Here is a 22,839-nt window from a genome sequence, read left to right as displayed (position 1 = left end):
TTCCTGTCCTGGCATACTTCTCTAGCTTCTTTTATGCCCATGCATTTTTTCATGCAGGCTCTCGTGTTTCTGTGACTTCTTATGTCTCTTCTAACTAGGGTCACATTCACACATTCTAACCATTCTTTCCGCGGTCTACCTCTGGGCACGCTGCCATGTACTTTACCTTGATACACTTGTCTCGTTAGTCGTTCATTTGGAATTCTCTCAACATGTCTGAACCATCTTAACCGATTTCTTTCCCATGTGTCTACTAGCGTCTCTTCTGCACCACATTCTTTTAGAATTGTCTCGTTACTTACTTTGTCCATCAGGGTTTTCCCGCATATTATGCGCATGAATCTCATGTCAATTGCGTTAATTGTACTCTTATCTTTTTCTTGATAAGTCAATGTCTCGCTACTGTATAGTACAGTCGGTACAAATATAGAATTATGTATTGCCATTTTAGCTTTATTTGATATATTTTTACTTCTGATAAGGGGACCTGCTCTACCAATAACCTTCTTACCTTAATTTATTCGTCTATCTTCAATATTCAATATTCAATTCTTTCCTTCGATCCAAAAGTTTTCTCCCATCCCATGGTTTTCTTCATTTTGACCTTCAATTTACCTTGATCCTGACTTGATGGGGAAAACTGACCACGTATTCGGATTAACCGACCTTAAAAACGTATAGGTATGGTGGTTGAGCTTTTGGCAGTTTCAAATAAAAAATTATACAGTTTGCAAATTTTTCAATTGGAACTTCATCCAATTTCGATACTTTAAATTTGTATTTAATTTAATTGGTAGATTTTGATTCAGAGTTGTTTAAAAATTAAAAGTTTAATGGTATATTTTGATGACTTAATTATTGATATTTGATACATTTTTTATTGATGTATAATTTTGAAATTTGAATTGAAATATTCTATTTCTTGTGTTAACTGATGGTAAGGAAGAAGAAAAAGTTTTAAGATTCTTAAAAGTAAATATTATTTGTATTTCGACCTGAGCTATAAATAAGAGGCCAATCCCGTGCGTATTATTTTCCTAGCTGTTAAATAAGAAGAGACCCATAATTTACTATATATATAGCAAATATTTATTTTTGTATTTTCTGAAACGTGAGTATCAAAATTAGAAAATGAGCGCATTGTTGCATTTTCAATTTCGTGCCTCCTTAGGGTGTATCATGAAATCCTTATTTTTATTTGCTAAAATTTTCAATCGGAAATGTATTTTTTTGTGAGAAAATTATCCCCTATTTTTCTGTCGTTTTTAGGTAAAAAATGACTTTCTATCGTTTTTAAATTTTTCTTTCCACAGTTTTGGACAAACTTTCAGAAAAGACTAATTACTTCAAAGATACAAATTCTGATATTGAACAAATCTATTTAAACAATATTTGTCCTCAGAGTATAAAATTATATTTAAAAAAATAAGAAATCGGTGAAGTCTTGTGAGAGTAAAATGTATGATACTTTATTATTTTATATTTAATTGAAACAGCACTTTTGAACTAATGAATTTCATATGCGACAGGTTTTATAAATCGAGATAAAAATGAATTTGAATCATTTTTCATAAAAAATTATAACATAATATCACATGGTGATACTACTTCTACTGGCACTGGTTTGAGTAAAGAAAATGAACGTTGAGGAAAATCGGGAGAGCTGGAAACGTTTGTTTAACCTACATATTGCATAAGCAAGACTAAACAAAATTTTTTTAGCTCTAGATTTTCCTTGATGCTGATTACTTTTATACAAACTAGTATTGCTTGAATGGTTTTTTCTACAATAGAAATTGCTGTTAGTGATGTAGGTGTTTGTTCCTACAAGTTTCAGAATATCAAAACATATTTAGTGATGCATATGACCATACAATCTCAACATCATAAAATCGCAACTTAGTTATAACATTTACCTTGTACGTAGCGATCTCTAATTATTCTTTCAAATTCTAGCAAAAACAGGGTATCACTTTCTTAATAAATTGAAGAAATTTCCGATTTAAGTTTTTAGAAACGGCTTTGTCTAGTCCTGAAAAATTAAAGGAATTGGAAAAGAGGATGGACTAGTTGTCTCGAAAATTCCGGACGACTAGCCAAGATTATGAAAAATATCGGACTAATCATCCCGAATCTCGGAATGACGAGACAGTTCGTTTAGAAAATCCGAAAAAGGGACATCGTGCAACACCCAATGTTTTTCCAATACGTAGTTCAATACCAAAGTTAAAAACTTGGCCAGTACCCTTTTATGAATTTAATAACATAACAATATCCGTATATATGACAAAAATAAAACAGCAGAAAAATTTGTCCCTATAAATAAAAAATGTTTAGATACTTGTAATATTATGAATTCAATAAAACCTTTTGAGGAATGGGAATAAGGACATGTGTTTTCAGGGGTTGGAAAATGAGGGGAGCGTTCAGTATACAATTACAAAGTCGAATTGATGTAGATTTATGGGGAGCAATTTCCAATATGTGTCTCTTGTCCTAGTTCTGGATTTATTTTTAAATTTAATATTTTATAAATAAAATTTATCTGTAATTTCTCATACATTATAATTTTACTAATATTCTGACTCTTCGTAAAGTTCATCTTCTTTTGAGATTACATGCAAAATATTTTCTTGTGACTCAAATAAGAAAAGAAAAAAAATTTGATTAGTATTTTATTCAATTATATGAAGGTTCCAGGTGTCTCTTTTGCACTTAGGCCTCACAAAAGTTCAAATATTTCTTCAGAATTACACTGTTTCAGAAAAGAATAAATAAAATGGGAAAACTTCATTAACTATTTTGACGAAAAATCTTCTATTCCCTCGGCACTCTGACTTCAAGATTTGATTTTTATAATATTAAAAATAAATTTTAAACAATCGAATTGGTCTTTGATACAATTTTTGCTATACTAAATAAACAGATTTGCTACAAAATCACCATATTTAAATTCCCTCCCATTCCCTGATTATTCTCTGACCCATTAAAATTTGTCTTTCGGGTATAAAGCAACTTTACACGTAAGAGATTAATAATGTTACTTAAAAACAACTTTCTTTCTAAATTTATTCTTAACACTTTTAGTGACAGCAGACACATATAATTTTATATAGGATTATGAAAGTTACGTAAACATACATAAAATATCTAAATTAATTTTCAACCAAAAAGTTTAGTTTTCTCAAAAGACAAATTTTGAAACAAACATAAATGAATTAAATTTTCAGTGAAAACAATTTTCAACAAAGGAAAAAATTATTTTCGAAAAAATAGTTCAATCTCCAACCAAAGTAAGGAATATTCGTTAAAAAATATGAATTCTCGACAAAAAGTGTAATAGTTAATATTTCCACAAAAAATATTTTAATTTTTAATCAAACGCACTTAAATCAAACCAAAAGAGAAAATTTGTCAAGAAATTGATGAGTTAAATGTGAAACTAAAAAAGACTTTTCAGTTATTAGAGATAAAAATTCCCATCCAATTTTGAATCTTCAAACCAAAAACATGAATTTCCTCTAGAACAGTTCAGTTTTCAGCTCGAAAATATTAAGTTTCTACAATAATAATTAAGTTTTCAACTGAAATAGTACGTATTTTCAAGGAAACAGATTTTTTTAAAACTAAATAAGATAAATTTCGAAGCAAAAATAGAATAATTACATTTTTAGTTAAAATCATTAATTTTAAGTTAAAAAATAAATTTTTTATCTCAAAAAGTGAATCAACAATAAAACAGTTAAATTTTTAACTAAAGAAAATAAATTTTTAACTACATTTATGAATACTGCCGTAAAAACTAAAAATATACGTATGTGACATTGTTGCTTAGAGTGATTCTCTTAAGCGTGGCAATGAAAAAGTCGACCTAAGCGGCAATGTCACTTACGTATCTTTTTAGTTTGTACGGCAGAATACTCAATCAAAAAATGAACTTGGAACAAAATACAGTGAAACTCTGAGACTGGGCAGGTTTTTGGGTTTGGAGGAGATGGAGAATTACCCAAATAAAGTGCCGTTTCGTAGAAAACGCTTTTGTTTGTTCACGCTCTAGCGGCCGCGCTCATCTCACGTAAATTTTCTGTAAAAAATGAATTTTCAATAAAATAAGTTTCAACGAGGTAGTTACGTTTTCAAGCAAACTGATGAATTTTCGAGCAAAATGATTAAATTTATATAGAAAAATAAATTTTCCATACAAAATGGAATAGTTCAATTTTCAGTTAAAGAAATTTTTTTAAACAAAAATGGTGAAACTTTAAACAAAAAATAAATATTTAAATAAATAGTTGGATCTTAAACCCAAAAGATTAAGTTTTTACTAAAGAGAAATACTTTTCTACAAAATCAAAAAGATACATTTTCCATCAAAAATAGAATAGTCAAAGTTTTAGTTAGAAAAATGAATTTTGAAATAAAAAAAAACTAATTTCCAACCAAAAAAATGAATTTTCAACCAAAAATATGATTTCACAACTACCAAGGTGAAGTTAATAGTTGATATTTGAACGAAAAAGGATTTCATTTGTTAATACAGAACAATTGAATTCACCAAAAAAGACGAATTGCCAAAAAAATGTTTAATCCTCAACCAAAATAGATTCATTTTCAACATGAGATTATCAAAAATTGCCTGACTTTCACTAACCGGTTTTTTATTTCCTAAATTTCCTTGATCAGCGTTAAATTCCCTAACTTTCCCTAACTTTCCATGCCTTTTCGGAATCCCCTGACATGCAAACACCCTGATAATGTAAATATAATAAGAACAAAAATTATTTGCAATGCTCTTCAATTTGAAAGATTCTCGTAGTGAAAATTGAGAATAATTTTAAATCGTTTAAATCTAATTTTCTGAAATTGCAAAATAAAAATGGACGATAGAAATTCGATTTTCACGAGTTTTCACGCTTGTAGTGGCTCATGCTTTGTATGAATACCTCTTTCCGCCTTTTTCGTACCAATACTATTATAATTTATAGCTAGGTTATAAAGCCATCGTCAGAACGTCGCCACAATTGTATTCGATAGTTAAACCACAACAAATCCTTTCATTACTTTCTTTCTCTTGCAAAAAAAAAAAAAAATGGTTTAATCCAATCGATTACTTGCTCTTGCGTGGATCAATCATGAGTACAATTATGTGTCCAAGCGAAAACATAAGTGTGTCAAACTGTCATAGCTTTAAATATCACTTATTTAATACTTGGTTCTAATTTATCAAGAATAAAAAAATAATCAAATTCCTTCCTGGGCTATGTATTTTGATAGCGTATTAAAAAAGTCTGTGAACCTGGAAAGGACTATCAGTACAAAAATTTCAGTACAGATAGCCAGATTTTTTCGATGCACATCGATACTATGATGGCCGCCCTTATTTAACTTTTTTTGGAAATCGTTTGCTTCTATACTCTCGATTCTGGTGCGAATTCTAAAATATAGAATGTCCTCGTACCGACAAAATCCAGCTATTCGTACTGAAATTTCACAACAAATCAGCGCCTTTTCCAACTCCCCCTATTCACACCAAACAAGTCAGCTATTTGTACTGAAATTTCGGTACACATAGTCACGGCGTAAGATTAACATGGGGAAATTACGCAAAAATTTTCAATTTACGTAACTTCTTCCGTTCGAATCAATACCTTTAATTTTTCCAAATTTCCAAAATGGCGAACCCGACTTTCACGCAAAAAATTACAATTTCTATTTTTAAACTTAAAATAGGTTAAAATTTAAGAAAATCGAATAGATTAATATAAATTAAATGGTAGACAAAAATTTTTTGAAGAAATTTAAGGTTGCAGCCAATTAAATAGTCTACAACGAGATTGTTTTTGCAGTTTGTCAAATAAATATTTTAAACTTTGCTACATACAAAAAGGAGTGTGGTTTTAGAAAGCACTCGATGATTTCCAAAATAAAGAAATAAAAAAAACGAGATGTCCGCCAATTAAAAATATAAAATCTCACCTATTTTTGCAGTTTTCAAAGAAATAGTTTAAAACTTTATTAGAGAAGGACTTTATAAATCAGTCGATGATCCGACAAGTTCAAAAGTTTAACAAAATTCAAGATAACGGCCAATTAAATACTCCAAAAGTCTCTCATTTCTGTAGTTTTCAATTGAATATTTTTTAAGATTACAAGAAAAAGAGAGTATGACTTTAAAAATCATCCTATTGCCCTAAAAGTCCAAATCTTTAAATTGGAACTTAAAAAATCCAAGATTAGCCGTTATCTTTGTATTTTTTAAATTTGGGTCTTCTGGGATCATGGGCTAAACGCTAAGTCAAACTTATTTTTTAGCAGAGTTTTAAAATGTTTACTTTCAAGCATTAATTAGATTTCTCAGAATGTTCAAACATCTTAAATTTCTCTATATTGATAACTATAGAAAAATGACGTTTTTTGGCCTAAACTGTTCGGTTCGCCATGTTGGAAATTTGAAAAAAATAAATTTTTTATAATTAGGATATTTTAAACTTTACGTAGCCATTATCGTTCTCTGTGTATGATTGATTTGAATGGAAACTGAAAAATGTACATATATTAAACTTTTTTTATGAGGCGATGTGTAATTATTAGCCGATTTGGATCGAATTTAAAGACATTCTAGTTTTGAGGATTCGCACGAGAATCGCAAGTAGGAGGAGGAAACATGTTTTAAAAAAAGTAAAATAAAGACCATCTCAATATGCACTGTTTTAAAAGAATATATTCCAGAATGAACTTTGTTTATTCACGTTTGAACAGAAGTTAACATGGAAAATACTACAATTCGTGTTACTGAACTACAAAACCGAATTATTTGTATGTAACACGAGTATGGTTTACTCGTGTTCTGAGCGTAGTTCGGAGCAACAAAGTAGGTCTTTGTTGGTGGTGGGATACTTTACTGGCCTAGGCCGGTAAAGTGAAATTTCTTGTCCGCGAGATATGCGCGCGCATGTGCGTTCGTTACTTGAACCCACGCGCAATTATCCGCACGGTACATGTCCCTTTGAACTACCCACATTCCTGAGATGTAATATCGTAAGAAAACTCGGAAACCAAACTCTTATCACATAAAATATCGTGTGTACCGAGGCAGCGAAGTCTTTTTACGACCTAGCGTGTTTGCGAAAACTCATGCTCGGTGGTAGAAAGACTGTTTCGCTGCCTTGTTGAACTGTATTCTATTATTCTAACATTAAATAGGAATTATTAAGAACAAGATTATTTTCGATTTGAAAAAGCAAAGATAACAGCTAAAAATGAACTAAAAAAAGGACAATTAGGGAGATTTATTCATGAAAAAAGGGAGCAACAGGGGAAAGATTAAACTTTTTTTCACATGGACAAAACAAAAGGAAATCTGTTCATAAGAAATATTATATTTTAAAACAATTTCAAATGATTTTTTAATGATTTGTGCAGTTAAAGAATATATTTTAAAAGATCTGATACACATACAGATGAATTTTCAACCTGAAAAATTTAATGTTCAGCCATGGTAAAGGAAATTTCAATAACAGAAAAAGAATAATTTTCTACCATAAACAATGCATTTGCAATCCAAAAAGACGAATGTCCTATTCAAATAGATGATTTTTCAACAAAACGGTTGCATTTTCAATAAAAAGATTACTTTTGAACAAAATAATTAAATTTTCAACCAAAAGAGATTAACTCTGAATCAAAAATATAACAGTAGACTTTTCACCAAAAAGAATTAACTTACAATCAAAAATAGATAGATTTTCTTATTGTGTTCTGTAATTTAGTTCTAATTTAAGCAAAAAAAAAAAGAAGAAAACCCCTAAATTATTACAGTTATTGTTCAACTTTGCAGTTGATAAACTTGTAATATTCAATTTTCTATAAGTATTGAAAATTTTAAATTTCAGTTCAAAAATGATCACCTTCAAATACTTATGTTTAAAAATAATATATATAGTTAATTGTTTCAATTTTAGATTAGATAAAAATTTTTGCCTCCGGGTTTTACATTTTCAAGACGTTTTAAAGTATTTCAGCTTTTAATTTTTTAAAGAAAGTTTATTTTTAATTTACTACATTTTTCAGCACTAGAAACTTATTTTTACACTGAATGGTTTGATCTTTATCATGATATATAATTTTTAACTATAAAATTAAGTAACAAAATTTTGAATTTTAATGGAAAATATTCAAATGAATTATAGTAGGTAAATCTGCAAGTAAAAAGAACATTAAACTGTCACTTCGCGTGGTAGGCTATTTTAATTTTAAATAAAATAATTTTGTAGATGTAAAACGAAGATTGGTTATTATAGTTCTTGCGTACGTTTATTAATTTCAGAGAAATTCTTACCTAATTCATATATTGTATTCTTTAATTATCGAATGTTTAAGGAGAAAAGACGGAACTTTTTCGGGGAATTTGAAACAAGGATAATGCAAAAGCGTAGGAGAACGTCTGGGGGTATTTATATTAAAACGTGTAACTAAAAAAACTGTAAAACTATCTATGAGCATAAATAATAATGAAGGTAATAATTTTTGATTGCAGCTCGCTGGGAAAGCCCCAAAGGATAACCGGACCGTAGCATGCGGATCATTTGCGGGAAGGACTTTTTTCTGACCCCGCGCCGATCATTGGCCGAAAATCGGCGTCAATCGTCGAGGAGCCGCAAGCGATCTAGAAGAACGGAGTTCGATACTAGCGACCGATGAGCACGGGGGATGGCGGCTCGGTGTTGGGCCCTTTACAAGGAGGGGCCCAGGCCACGGCCGCGGCCCCCTCCACTGCTACCACTCCTCTTCAGCAGTCCCAACAGGTCGCCCAGTCTGGAGCCGTCTCACAAACGGGCCCCGGAGCCGGAGCCGCGAGTGTGGCTGGTCAGGCCGCAGTCAAAGCTTCGGCTCCGAAACGTCCGGCTCGTCGTGGCGGCAAAGCAGCCTCCGATAGGCCCGTCAGGGCCCTCTTCATTCTAACTTTGAAAAACCCTCTCCGCAAAATGTGCATCGATGTCGTCGAGTGGAAGTATCCTTTCAAATATAATCTAGTAATTCAATTTGTAAATTTCAGATTCGGGTTTCTTTGAAAAAATTGGGCCTGAAGTAAACTGGCCTTGTTTAATATAAGTACACGGAGAATATAGATTTGGGGAAAGATTCCGCAAAATTATCATAAAGAAACATTCAGATGCAGTTCAGTGAAACGAATTCCATTGAGAAGAATAAAAAAACACTTAAAGGAATTTGTATTATCATCAGAGATGGTTACCAACAATCATGGTAGATATAATTACACCAACCGTGAAAATAGAAATCAAGACTAATCCCAATGAATATTTTTTTAAACTTAAAAATACAATTATATCTTTATAAAAGAGGGCGAAAATAAAATTTTACTGTTTCACAAACGGAATAATAATAAATTTCCTGGAAGTAAATTTGAAAACTTGTATAGAGATGAGGTTGCAAAAATAGTAGTCTTCCAAATTTCAATGGCTTATACATATATTATGGATAATACCTTTATAATTACATAATCAGGCTTTCAGACATGCCTTAATCGAGAAAAGCTCTTTCCAAGAGGGTTTCGAATGAATAGAGAAATCGCTTCTTATAAAATACTCTTCAACTCATCCTTACATACTGCCGGATTTCAAAGTGCTTGCGAAACCAGTAAAGTTAATCCTCTCATGGAATTTTTCTGTGTTAAATAATTTAAAATCCACCCCCATCGTTCATTTTCTACTATCTTTATGCGATTTCCCTTTGGGAAGAAACGAAACGATTTCTCATCTTAAAGCGGGATGAACTTACAGATTCTTTGAATGCGTGGGTTTCTAAACCTCTCAGATATTCTGCACAAAAGTTGATAATAAATGCGTTAAATCGCCACTAGAAATTGCAAATTTTAAACAAAAATGAATGTTAAGTATTTAATTTGATTCCTTAATTAATTTGTGATAATTAATTAAATAATTAAATTGATAATTAACTAAAAAGTGACTTTGAAAGACGTATATTTTTTCTTGTCGAAACAAAAAATTAAAAATAGCCTTTTTTCAATTACACTTGTATTATTAGCGATTTTAGAGAGAATAGTTACATATTTAAATATTTTTAAAAGTTTTGAATGACTCTATAAAAGTAGAATTACATTTTATAAGTTCCTTTAGTTTATTTTTCGTTTATATTGGCACTCTCAAAGGACTTTTGATTGTTATCAACTCTTTGGCTGACCAAAACCACGGATATCTACTTGCGGGATTCTCGCGTACCTACTTTATATATTTTCCTTAACTCATCTTCAATATTCAGACCCTTCGAGTGGCTTATTCTTATGACGATTTTCGCTAATTGTGTAGCGTTAGCTGTCTACACTCCATACCCTTTCGGTGATTCCAATGTGACCAACTTTTATTTGGTAAGTGATTTTACTTTTTATATTATGGAATAAACAGGATGGCCGCAAAACTTGAAGTTCTAAAAATTCCGGACATTTTCTGGATTAATTTTTTATTTTCCCTGGCCCTTAAGACTTAAAAACAAAAATTCTAATCTTGTGACATTTTCAAGGTAAATTCTTTGACAAATGGAAAAAAATCAATTTCTAGTTTGAAAAAAAATAAAGATCACCTATTTGCAACGTAAAAATGAAAAACTTCTATCCCAACAAATGTCTAATGTACATTAGTAATGTGACTAATGTTCCTTTGAATTTAAAAGAATTCAATTATATTTATAAGTATCCCAGATGAATTTTAACGAATTCAGGATAAACTCATAAGAATGCAGAACAATAGGGTTGTTTCCAAAGTCAAATACAATTTTTCCAATAAATAGATCTTATAGTATATAAAATTCTAATTTTAAAAACGCCCATAAAATATTTTTTACGTACTGCTTACTATTTTTAATTTATTGTTAAAATGTGAATTTTCTATCACGATGACGATTGAAGGATCCCTTTGACATTAAAGGGGTCGGATTTTCCACCAATCACAGCTTATGTGTCAGTGATTCTCAAATATCTTTTTCTGTGCCGATGTTTTGTTTCATTTTTATGTGCAAATCGAAAATAAAAGTCGAAAAATATTGTTTAAAAAACATTATATACATTATAAAAACATTTAAAACAAAAACTTTTGTATAAGTAATTCATTGAAAAAGTACTTAAACGCAGTCATGTTTACTGAGCAATTAGTAAGTACTTACTGTTTCCTTCAACATACATACTACTGACTCTTAATCCATATATTACAACAATAGAACTTTTTCTGTCACATAAACCTTAACAAATAAAGCTATCAATTCAAAATAATCACAATTGACATCAGACCGTGGTCGTTCCATTGCCATTAAAGCCACATCGTCACATTAATAGATAAATATGAGAACCTCTGAGTCACGTGACACCCACGTGACACCAACTTGACTAAGTGTTTTACCGCCTTCAACTAAAAAAAATTTCTGTTGAATGACAACAGAAAAAAAATTATAACGCATCTTCGGTTCGTAATAAAATTATGTATTAATGAATTATTTTATATAAAATCGCGAAACAATCCTATTCAAGTTAAATTTAAATGAATTGGAAAGGTGGCAAAAATCTAAAAAAAAATTCAATAGATTTCAGTGCAATTGAATTGAATTTAGGATAAATTTGAGGAAAATGAGAATAATTCGATGAAATTTATAGAAATTCAAGGAAAATTGTTAAAAATTTCAAGTGAATTAAAAACAATTAGAACATATAAAAAAATTAATTGAATTCAGTAAGTTTGAAATAAGATTTGAAAAATGTAAGGCAATTCAAGAGAATTTGATGAAATTTCTAAGAAACCTTGGAAGTTTTGAAGACCCCTTAAAATATTAAAATCCATGAAAATCCCTTGAAATCTTTTTGATCCCATGAAAATAACAGAATCTTTTAAAATATTTTAAAATATTTTAATCCTTTTGAAATCCCTTGAAATCATTAAAATAAACTAAAACACCCTAGAAGTAATTCAAAATTCTCTTGAATATTTCAAACAGTCTGAAATCTTTTGAAATTTCTTGAAGCTCATGAAATTGCCTTGGAATGTTTTAGAATGAATTGAAATATTTCGAAAGCCTTAAAAGCCTTGAAATCCCTCGACAGTTTTCAAACCTCTTGAATATTCCTTTGAATTAAAAAAAACCCAAAATCTTTAAAATTATTTGTAATCCATTAAAATTATTCAAATCCATAAAAAATTCGTTTGAATCTTTTAAAATAGCCTAAAATTCTTTAAAATCTTCGAAAATATCTTAAATATTTAAAAATATTTGAAATCCTAAGAAATCCTTCAATTCTTGTGAATAAAGTCTTTCAAATCCACTAAAATATTATAAAATCCCGTGAAATTCCATAAAGTGCGATGATATGTCCTGAAATCTTACAAAATTTATAAAAATACCTTTAGAGCTTGAAATCCCTTGAAATTATTCAAACCCTCGGAAATATTATAGAATCCCTTATAATTTTTTAAAATATCCTAAAATCTTATAGGTCCTATAAACTCGTTCTATATTTTCAGAAATTCTAGGAAATTCCATGAAAATAGATTTTTTTCAAAATCCCTGACTTTTCCTTGAATGTCTCTTACCAACAAAATTCCCAGTCTTCACCCTGATTTGGGGCCATCCATATACCACGTGAACACTTTAGGGGGGGGGGGGGTAAAATTCCACGCTTGTCCACGAGGGGGGCCGGGGGAGTCGAGCAAGAATCCACGCGGACACACATTTCCCTAAATCTGTGGAAAATATACTGAAATGAGACAAGGTATACTCAGGTATACTCCAACTTTTATATTGTGCTCGCGCACAGAATATATTTTTACTTTTATTTTTTTTTCAATTTTCTCACAACTTTTTCTTTGAAATTCAAATCATGTTTAACCTCACGTTTCTAAGGTAATTCGATTTTTTTCAGCCAATTCATCGCTCCTTTTGCACTTCTTATAGTCTGGGAGCTCGCGACAATTCTATGGACGTCATTTTAGTACTCACTAAAATTTCAGATTCTTTTGTTTTCATAGTCAACAGTTCGAAATTCGTTGACTGAGTAACAGCTGTTGGTGTATTTTGCAAAAATTTATCGTTAAACTCGTCAAAAATTCGAGTGAAAAAACGTCATTTTTGTAATCTTCGAACCCACAAAGGAATGATTGTTTAGATGCTAAAAACGAACAATAAGTTTGACTGGCACCTCCTGAGTGGTGCCAAAGTTAACTGGGAAATTGTCAAACATGTCAAAAAATCGAGTGAAAAAACGTCAATTTAGTACTCTTGAAACCCACTGGGGATGATTTTTTAGGTGCAAACAACTACCAAGAGCATAAAATCTATTATTATTATTATTAACTATTATTATTAACCAAGAATAAAATCTATTAACTACCAAGAAGTTTGACTGGCAGCTTCTCGGTGGAGCCAAAGTTGACTCGCAGGCTATTAAACATGCAAAAAATTCGAATAAAAAAACGTCATTTTAGTACTCTTCAAACCCATTGAGGATGATTATTTTGGTGTAAACAACTAACAAAGAATTTGAATGGCAGCTCCTGAGTAGTGCCAAAGTTGACTGACATTTTAATCAGCAACCGAATGAAAGTTTTGTACTTTTCATTAACTAAAATTTTCATCTATAAGATACTTCTATAAAACTAATATGTATATAAAAAAAGAAACTACGAAAATCTTACTTTTTACGTAAATTCACAGCTCGCAACAATGGGTTTCAAGAGTACTAAAATCACATTTCTTGACTTGAATTGTTGGCATGTTTGACAGCCTGCCAGTCAACTTTGGCACCACTCAGGAGCTGCCAGTCAAACTTCTTGGTAGTTGTTTGCACCTAAAAAATCATCCCCAATGGATTTCAAGAGTACTAAAATGACGTTTTTTCACTGGAATTTTTGACATGTTTGACAGTTTCCCAGTTAACTTTGTCACCACTAAGGAGCTGACAGTAAAACTTATTGTTAGTTTTTAGCATCCAAACAATCATTCCCCGTGGGTTTTAAGAGTACTAAAATGACGTTTTTTCACTCGAATTTCCGACCAGTTTAACGAGAAATTGTTGCAAAATGCGTCAACAGCTGTTAGCCAGTCAACGAGTTTCGAACTGTTGACATATGAAAACAAAAGAATCTGAAATTTTAGTGAGTACTCAAATGACGTCCATGGAGTTGTCGTGAGCTACCGTCGTGGGCTAATAATTTCTATATTTTCATAAAATACCCGGCTTTTTCCCTAGGATAAGAAATATTTTGCCTTTAAAATCTGGGAAATGATAGCGAACATGCTAACGGACGCCCCCACATACTTTTTTGTGTTTTTTTTATCAAAAAATTTTTGATATTGCTAACAACGTGCGTGTATATTTCGAGTTTATGTGTGTTACAATTCACCCGAGCCTTACTTCCAAACTACACAATATTTTTGGCCGAAAACTTTGGACTTACAAATAAACATAGTAACTAATCTCCCGGAACTAACCTTGTTTGCAGCCAATCAAAAAAGTTTATTTCATAAATGATTTCCAGATTATCGGAAAGGCAGAGATGGAAAACGACGTAACCTCAAAATAATGCATATGCATAAAATTTTTATTTAGCATAATACATTTTTTTGTTATTATCCCTCAAAAAAGAGTCTGGGGAAGCCCGTTATGATATTTAATAGCATCAACGAATTCAGTTTTTAAAAATTTTCATTTTCGTGGAAAAAAGCCAGGGAAACTGTAAGTATCACATGCCCTTAAGGAACCAATCATAGAATTTATGAAAATTGTTTGCTAATTGAATCTGAAGAAATCTTGGTTTTTTGAAACGAGAAATTAAATTAAAGTCAGGCACTCCTGAGTAGCTTACTGAACGAGTAATTTTCTTAGTTTCTCATTTGCGTTCCTTGATTGCTTTGTGAACTGCCTGTACCCAGTTATATTTTGTATGAAAAACTACTAGAACGCCTAAGAATTTCCAGGTCTGTGCTTTGCATAAAAATACAGGGAAATGTACATTTTCCGTTTCATTTAAGCTTGAGATATTATTTACGAACACAAAATTAAATTCAGAAGTGCGAACCGAAATAACATGCATTCAAAATTTACAACAAAAATTGAACAACTTCGAAATAACTATTTCGATGGACTAAAAATGCACCATCCCATGTAGAAATTCCTATCGGGATTTAGTAGGGCCCTAGATAAATTTAACTATTTCTAGTCGGGTGCTCGTCGGGAAATATTGAGAGGACCTGACTAGTTCTGTAACGCTGTTTTATCCAGGTTCTAGCCAGAACTTCTGAGCAGGTCCTAATGAGAATTCCCTTTTATAGCCTGATGATTAGTAAGGTCCCGCCTAGAACCTTTCTCTTACCTGATGAATATTTGATTCAGTTGAATATTTAATTGATATGACAAAAAGGTATTTAAAAAATAAATATTAATTGATTGCGAGTATTTCGACTATAAATATTAAGGCCCCTTGAAGTTGACCTTCATGGCTTTTTGAAGGTCAACTTTGTTTTTTAAAATAGAAACCTCCTTTTTTACATCTACAATCGATAAAGCGGAAAATTCTACGTTCAGGTACATACCCAAGTCATAGGTCAATTGTAACGTTCAAGGTCAATTAGAGGTTATTTGAAATTAACAAAGTTTTCAAGAGGTCAGTGCAATTCCTGAAGTAAATTTCAACGAGGAATTCAATGTTGACCTTCATTTCGACCTTGAAGTTGACTTTCACGTCAGTTCATAAAGTATTATTTGTTAGCCAAAAAGTCCACCATGCATAATAATTCACAACATTAATTCTAAGGTCTTTAATTTTGTTTTTTTTTCATTATGGCAATACAGTAAAAACTTGGGGGTATATTTTGTTACAGTTAAAATTATAACGGTGTTTACTGCACCTTGATAGTGATTCAGATATCTTTCGAACTTGGGGTACGACATGCCGAGTGCGTGGGGTACGAAATACCGACTACGTGGGGCAGAAAAAGTAGGTTTTATTAATAAAGTTTACTTCAGAGATTAACTCGGGACTCGGGTCAACTGGAATCAGTGAAAAAGATTCAGTTTTAATATTTAAATTTTATGAGTTTACGAAATAAGACAAAATCAAAACCCATTACACAATATTATTACAAACATTAACTCTTCAAATTAATTAATCGAAACTGAGATTTTTTTTTCATGTCCTACGTGACGAGCGAGCCAAGCCACCTTCTCTCTAATCTGGATCGTTGCATTATTTGGAAAATCTTAGGTATGAACGTAGTTCCTCAGCACGGCTCAATTTTACAAAATACGAACGAAGCACCTTCTAAAAAGTACGATCAGGAAAGCTGTCAAGATAATAAACAATACATTTAGAAATGGCTATTTCAAATCTCAATAAGTATTTTAAGAAGTTAAGAGCAAGAGGATTATGCATCGAATGACGTTTTTCATTTCGTATCCCGAGAAGCGGCTCTTTGTACCCAAAGTGACCGGCACTTCGTACCCCAAATGATCGAAACTCTATACCCTACATGACTGTGTAGCATTCACACCGCAAGGGTAATTTTTGTTGCAGGTATATCGTGCATTGCAATTGGTGTTTCATTCACACTTTGTTTTTTCTGTGAATGCTATTGTTCTAACATTTTTCTGTGAAAAATTATATGAAATATACTTATGTTATATCCATAATATTTACCTAGAATCTTACAACGTTTATTTATTTTTTAAATAATAATAGTATGACTGCAGATAATATTCCCTATTCAAGGCAATACAATGTTTCATTTTTCATTTGCGAATATAATTATAACCAAAATTTAAAATAAGGCGAAAAGTAATTTGACTAAAAATGGCATTCTCATGACCATAGTAACTATTATATCAGCATGCATCGTTAAGGTATAGTCTAGCCAATTATAAACAGGCGTTTTTTTTAACAATGGAAATAGGGACAAATGTAAATGAGAGCTGGATTTTGCAGAATTTGCGTTTGGCCAAATAGAAGCAAGTGTTTTTTAAAATGCTAAAATGGTGTCAAATATGAATCCAAGGCAGATTTTTCCGAGTTGTAGTATATAAGGCCAACTGTAAACAAGCATTTTTGTAATGCTGGAAAAGGGGTAAAATATAACTAGAAGGTAGATTCTGCAGAAATGTCGTATGGCTAACTATAAACAAGTGGTTTTTTTTAAATATTGCAAATCAGATCAAATATAATTGTGAGATTTGTTTTGCAGAATTGGGATATGGCTAGCTACGAAGAATTGTTTTTTTAAACACTGAAAATGGGGTACATATAAACTGAGAGGTAGATTTTGTCAAGATAGGATATGGGAAACTATTAAGAGGTATTTTTTTAACACTGAAAATGAGGTGAAATATAATTAAGAGTTAGATTTTGCAGTTCTCGGGGGTGAACAACAATCAACAAAAGTGTTTTTAAACTTTTGACTCTGACAATGATATTTACATGTATTATTTTTATGTCCATATTCGTAATAAGAGTATAGAGATGAAACAATATAAGCATAAAAAAAGAATTAAAAAACTGAGAGAGAATACATCGATAGACGATGATTTATGAAAATCATTCAGTGCCAACTCATTATTATAAAAATATAAGTTTTAATTTTTTTATCAATTCCTATAAACAATTGATGATGCATGAATCATTTCAACTCTCGAAATTTATTTTTGCTGGCATGGTATTTTTTCTACAAAATTTAATGTAAATTAGTCCATAATTAACCGAGATATGCAATAGAAGTCCAAAAAACAGGTTATCAATAAAACTTTTCGTGGTTGTATTTGGCAGAGATTGACAAGCATGCATCTTTATGTGTCTTATAAGATAATTCAATTTACACTAAATCGATTAACTTTCCAGAAAAAAGACGAGTTTTCCAAAAACTATTTAAACATTTAACCAAATATTACCGTTTTCAACACAAGAAGACGAATTTTTTCCAAGGCAGTTGAACCTGTAGCAAAAAAGTTAGTTTTCAATCAAGAAAGATGAATTTCGAACCAAGGAGGATGAGTTATATATTACAGAAGATAAATTTTTAATAGAAAAGGATGAAATTTAACAACATAGTTCAATTTTCGACCAAAAATTATGACTTAACCAAATAGTTGAATTTTTAGCATACCAAGACGCAGTTTCAATCAAATAATCGGATTTTCAAACAAAAAAGATTAAAATTTAAAATTATATATGAATTTTCAAGACAAAAAGACAAATTTTATAGAAGACAGTTTAATTTTCATTAAGAGTTCTTTTTTAACCAAGAAAGATGTTTTTTCTACCATTAAAGATGAATATTCAACAAAAGAGTAAAGTTTTTAAGCTAAAAAGTCGATTGCTTTATAAAACAGTAGAGTTTTGGATTAGTAAATAGGAATTTTTAGCAAAAAAGATTATTTTCAATCAAGAAAGATGATTCTTTAACAAGATAATTGAATTCTCAACAAAAAATTCAACTTTCAACAAACAAGAATAATTTTTTACCAAAAACGATTGCTTTTAAACAAAATATATGAATTTTCAAGCAAATAGATGAATTGTCAACGAAAAAATTAAATTTTGAACAAACAAGATACATTTTCTGCATAACCTCCCTCCCCGTCCTCTCAAACTAGTTACGTAGTTTATGGAAAATACCACCAGGCCACTTTTTCTTTTAGGACTACTAATTATTTGAATGTCATACTAATTACGGAAGAATGTTAATAAATTGTCTAATCTCCTGCGTACAAAAACGATGGTAAATCTAACTGAAGATTTTCATGATAAAACGAAGCGAGCAACGAACAAAACTTTTAGAATTTGTATTATATAATGACGGACATAATAAGCTGCATGTGGATTAATAACATGGAAACTGCCGTTAGGAAATAGAATACATAGAAATTAGTTGAAAAACACAATACATACATGATGGAACGCAAGACGTAGGACATCTAATCAGCGCAGAGTGGTAAGAAGCCTGAATTGAAAGAAAGCCCGTTATTAATTTAAAATTAATTAATAATAATTATTGATATTATCTTTCGCTTGAATTTTAATACTGTTATAATCAAAATCGAAAAAATTACTACACGTCGACGCACGTTTTAAAAGCGTAGTTTTATTAGTTCAAAATGCAAATCAATATTTACTTACCTCCGTAAGTTATGGTGGAACATAAAGTACGAAAACAATTTTAAGTATTGTTTTTGTTGCGCATATTATACAAAAAGTAGCATTTTACTTTTTAAAAACACTACAAATCTTAGAGGAGGATCATTAAATACATAAATAAATATTATATATATGGGGCATTCCACGCAATATTTGCCACTAAAATTTGTTTTCACGTAAAATATTTGTTTTCTTGTTTAACGCTCAAAAATATTTGATACGTATTTTATTAATTCAATATGACACGCAAAGTTTTCGAGAAATCAAACAAAAATGTTATGTTAATAAAAAGTACATCTCTTCAATTGCTTATACTGCAATATTAAACAAATACATGAAAATTCATTCCGAAGATAAAATGTGGGCCTTTTCCTCAGTTTTCGAATAAAGTACATACCATAAACCACTTTAATTATTTATTTGATTTTAAGGAATAGACTGAAAGTATTTCTTGATCTAATAAAAATTTGAGAGTGGGTAGTCAAATACTCGCGCTGCGGTAATTTTGCGCGCGCGAGCCGCAATTTACAAATTCATTTCTTCGAAAGTATTTGACTATCCACTCCAACATTTCTACCAGATCAAGAAAAACGTTTAGTCCGCTCTTTAAAATTAAATAAATAATTAGAGTGGATTTTAGTATACTTCATTCGAAAGTTGAGGAAAAGGCCCACGTTTTATCTTCTGTAAGAATTTTCATGTCTTTGTTTAATATTGCAGTATATGCAATTGAAAAAATGTACTTTTTTATGAACATAAAAGTTTTTAAAAAATGTTCTAGAAAACTTTGCGCGTCATATTAAAATAAAAAAATATGTATCGAATATTTTTGAGTATACAAGAAAAAAAACATTTCACGTGAAAACAAATTTTGGTGTCAAATATTGTGCGGAATGCCCCATATATATAATATCCATTTATATATTTAATGACCATCCTCTAAGATTCGTAGAGTTTTCAAAAAGTAGAATGCTACTTTTTGTGAAATATGCGCAACAAAAATAATATTTAAAATTGTTTTCATACTTTATGTTCCACCATAACTTATTATAAGAACTATAGATCACTTTTTATGGCATCATTATTTTTGTGAGCTGTTTTTTAATATGATAACTTCATGCTTTATTTTCAATGTGAAACAAATGAATCTCGGTTCCTAATGTGCTATCATTTTTGTACCAGTCGTGACTCTTATTTCTGAGTTTTACCCTCAAACCTGAAGCTAGCCCTGAAATTATACTTTGTTTTTACAGTGCTCTAGATAATATTGACATATTGGCATGCATTTTTTTTGAAATGTAGGTAACGATGGTGCGACTGACAGAGGTACGTAAATATTGAATTGAAATTTGAACTATTAAAACTGTTCTTTTAAAACTTGCGTGGACGTGTAGTCATTTTTTTTATTTTGATTATAACAATATTAAAATTCAAGCGAAAAATAATATCAATCATAATTATTATTAATGCATTCTAAATTAATAACGAGCTTTCTTTCAATTCAAGCTTCTTGGAAGGCTAACTAGATGCCATACGTCTTGCGTTCCATCATTTCTGTGTTATGTTTTTCAACTAATTTCTATGTATTCTATGTCCTAACGAGCTTCTACCAGGTGTATACATATGAAACCGGTATTGCCATCTAGCGGCCAGTAGACACACTTGTAGGCACTGTCGAAACTTACCATTTGTGCTAATTGGCGTATTGTCATCTGTCAACAATATCCAATACCAAACATTTCAAGTTTCATATGACATCGTGATTTTTTTCGCTCTTGAAAATGTCGAAATACGTGCCTTCAAACAACGATTTGCGGGGAGCATTAATTTTCTGTTTCCATTTGGGTAAATCGGCGATAGAATCTCATCGAATGCTTATCGAAGCTTACGGAGAGCATGCTCTTGGTCGAACGCAGCGTAATGAGTGGTTTAACAAGTTCAAAAGTGGCAATTTTGATGTGAGAAACGCTGATCGCGGCAAACCAACGAAATCGTTTGAGGACGTCGAATTGCAGGCTTTGCTGGATGAAGACGATGGTCAGACGCAAAAACAGCTCGCAGAACAACTAAATGTGTCCCAGGCAACCATTTCCAGACAGATTGGCCAATTTGAACCTTGCTCTGCGCCAAAAACGCCAAGAATATGAAACTAGGCATGAAAAAGTGATTTTTCTCGATGACAATGCACCATCACACCGGACAAAACTGACTCGGGAATTGGTTGAGTCGTACAGCTGGCAACCGCTACCCCACCCCGCTTACTCACCAGACTTGGCTCCTTCCGACTACCACTTATTTGCATCGATGGGGCACGCACTCAGCGAACAGCGCTTCACTCACACTATTTGCTACAAAATTTATATATTTTGTTCAAATATCATCTTTTTTGGTAAACAATTATTTTTGTTTGTTGAAAGGTGCACTTTTTGGTTGAGAATTGAATTATCTTGTTAAAAAATCATCTTTCTTGAATGAAAATAATCTTTTTTGCTAAAAATTCATCTTTTCTGATTTGAAGCTCTACTGTTTTCTAAAACATTCGACTTTTTAGCTTAAAAACTTTACTCTTTTGTTGAGTATTAATCTTTAATGGTATAAAAGTCATCTTTCTTGGTTGAAAATGAACTCTTAATGAAAATTAAACACTCTTCTAAAAAAGTTTTCTTTTTGTCTTGAAAATTCATACATTGTTTTGAATTTTAACCTTTTTTGTTTGAAAATCTGATTGTTTCATTGAAAATGCATCTTGGTATGCTCACAGAAAAAACTAAGAATAAAATTTGTTGCAGGAAATTTTTTAGAGCGATAAAGTTTTGTTCAACCAACTTCGCGTCTTTCAAAAAACATGTATTTGTCATGGAAAAACAAAAGAAAGTTTAACCGATATTTGTGTAAAGTTTATCCTGTAAAGTTAATTTTTGTTGCAGAGAATTTTTCGTCGGAAACCGATGTAAAGTTTATCTTCTGTCTTTTCTGTGCTGAAAATTAAACTATTTTCTTAAAGTAGTCATTTTTGGTCCAAAATTTAACTATGTTGTTAAATTTCATCCTTTTCCATTAAAAATGTATCTTCTGTAATAGATAACTCATCATCCTTGGTTCAAAATTTATCTTTCTTGATTGTAAACTAACTTTTTTGCTAAGAATTCAACTGTGTTTGAAAAAAATCGTCTTCTTCTATTGAAAATCGTAATATTTGGTCAAATCTTTAAATACTTTTTGGAAAACTTGTATTTTTTCTGGAAAGTTAATCGATTTGGTGTAAAATCGTATAAGACACATTAAGATGCATGCTTGTCAATCTCTGTCAAATACAACCTAGAAGGAATATGGCCATACAAAAATACATATGAATACGAGGGTAGTTCAATAAGTCCTTAGAATGACCAACATATGGCGCGCGAATCGCTCCAAATCATCTGTTTTCAGTCAGCACCACTCCCGACTAGATATATGGTGCAGTCACAGTCCACATCTTCCGAGTTTACGTGTTTTTATAACCAATTGAAAAAAGAAATTGTTCGTTAAGAAAAATTAAAAAAAAAACGAGTTCAGAGCGGTAATCAAACATTTTCATTGAAAGGGTTTAACTCCATATGAGATAAAAAATGAATTGGACTCAGTTCATGGCACATCTGCC

General features: G+C 31.0%; 1 protein-coding gene across 1 annotated transcript in view; it reads left to right on the top strand.

Moving 5' to 3' along the window:
* LOC117170649 (muscle calcium channel subunit alpha-1-like) overlaps positions 1-22,839 on the top strand; it is a 107,188-nt gene that overhangs the window by 61,979 nt on the left and 22,370 nt on the right. Inside the window, exons 2-3 of the mRNA XM_033357561.1 lie at positions 8,537-9,010; positions 10,300-10,405. Coding sequence (XP_033213452.1) covers positions 8,697-9,010; positions 10,300-10,405 — 420 coding nt within the window. The 5' untranslated portion in view covers positions 8,537-8,696. The remainder of the gene's footprint in view (positions 1-8,536; positions 9,011-10,299; positions 10,406-22,839) is intronic.

Source organism: Belonocnema kinseyi, chromosome 4 (assembly GCF_010883055.1).
Source record: "Belonocnema kinseyi isolate 2016_QV_RU_SX_M_011 chromosome 4, B_treatae_v1, whole genome shotgun sequence".
Classification (NCBI taxonomy): Eukaryota; Metazoa; Arthropoda; class Insecta; order Hymenoptera; family Cynipidae; genus Belonocnema; species Belonocnema kinseyi.
Note: the sequence above shows the minus strand (reverse complement) of the source record. Positions and strands in the feature narration are given on the sequence as shown.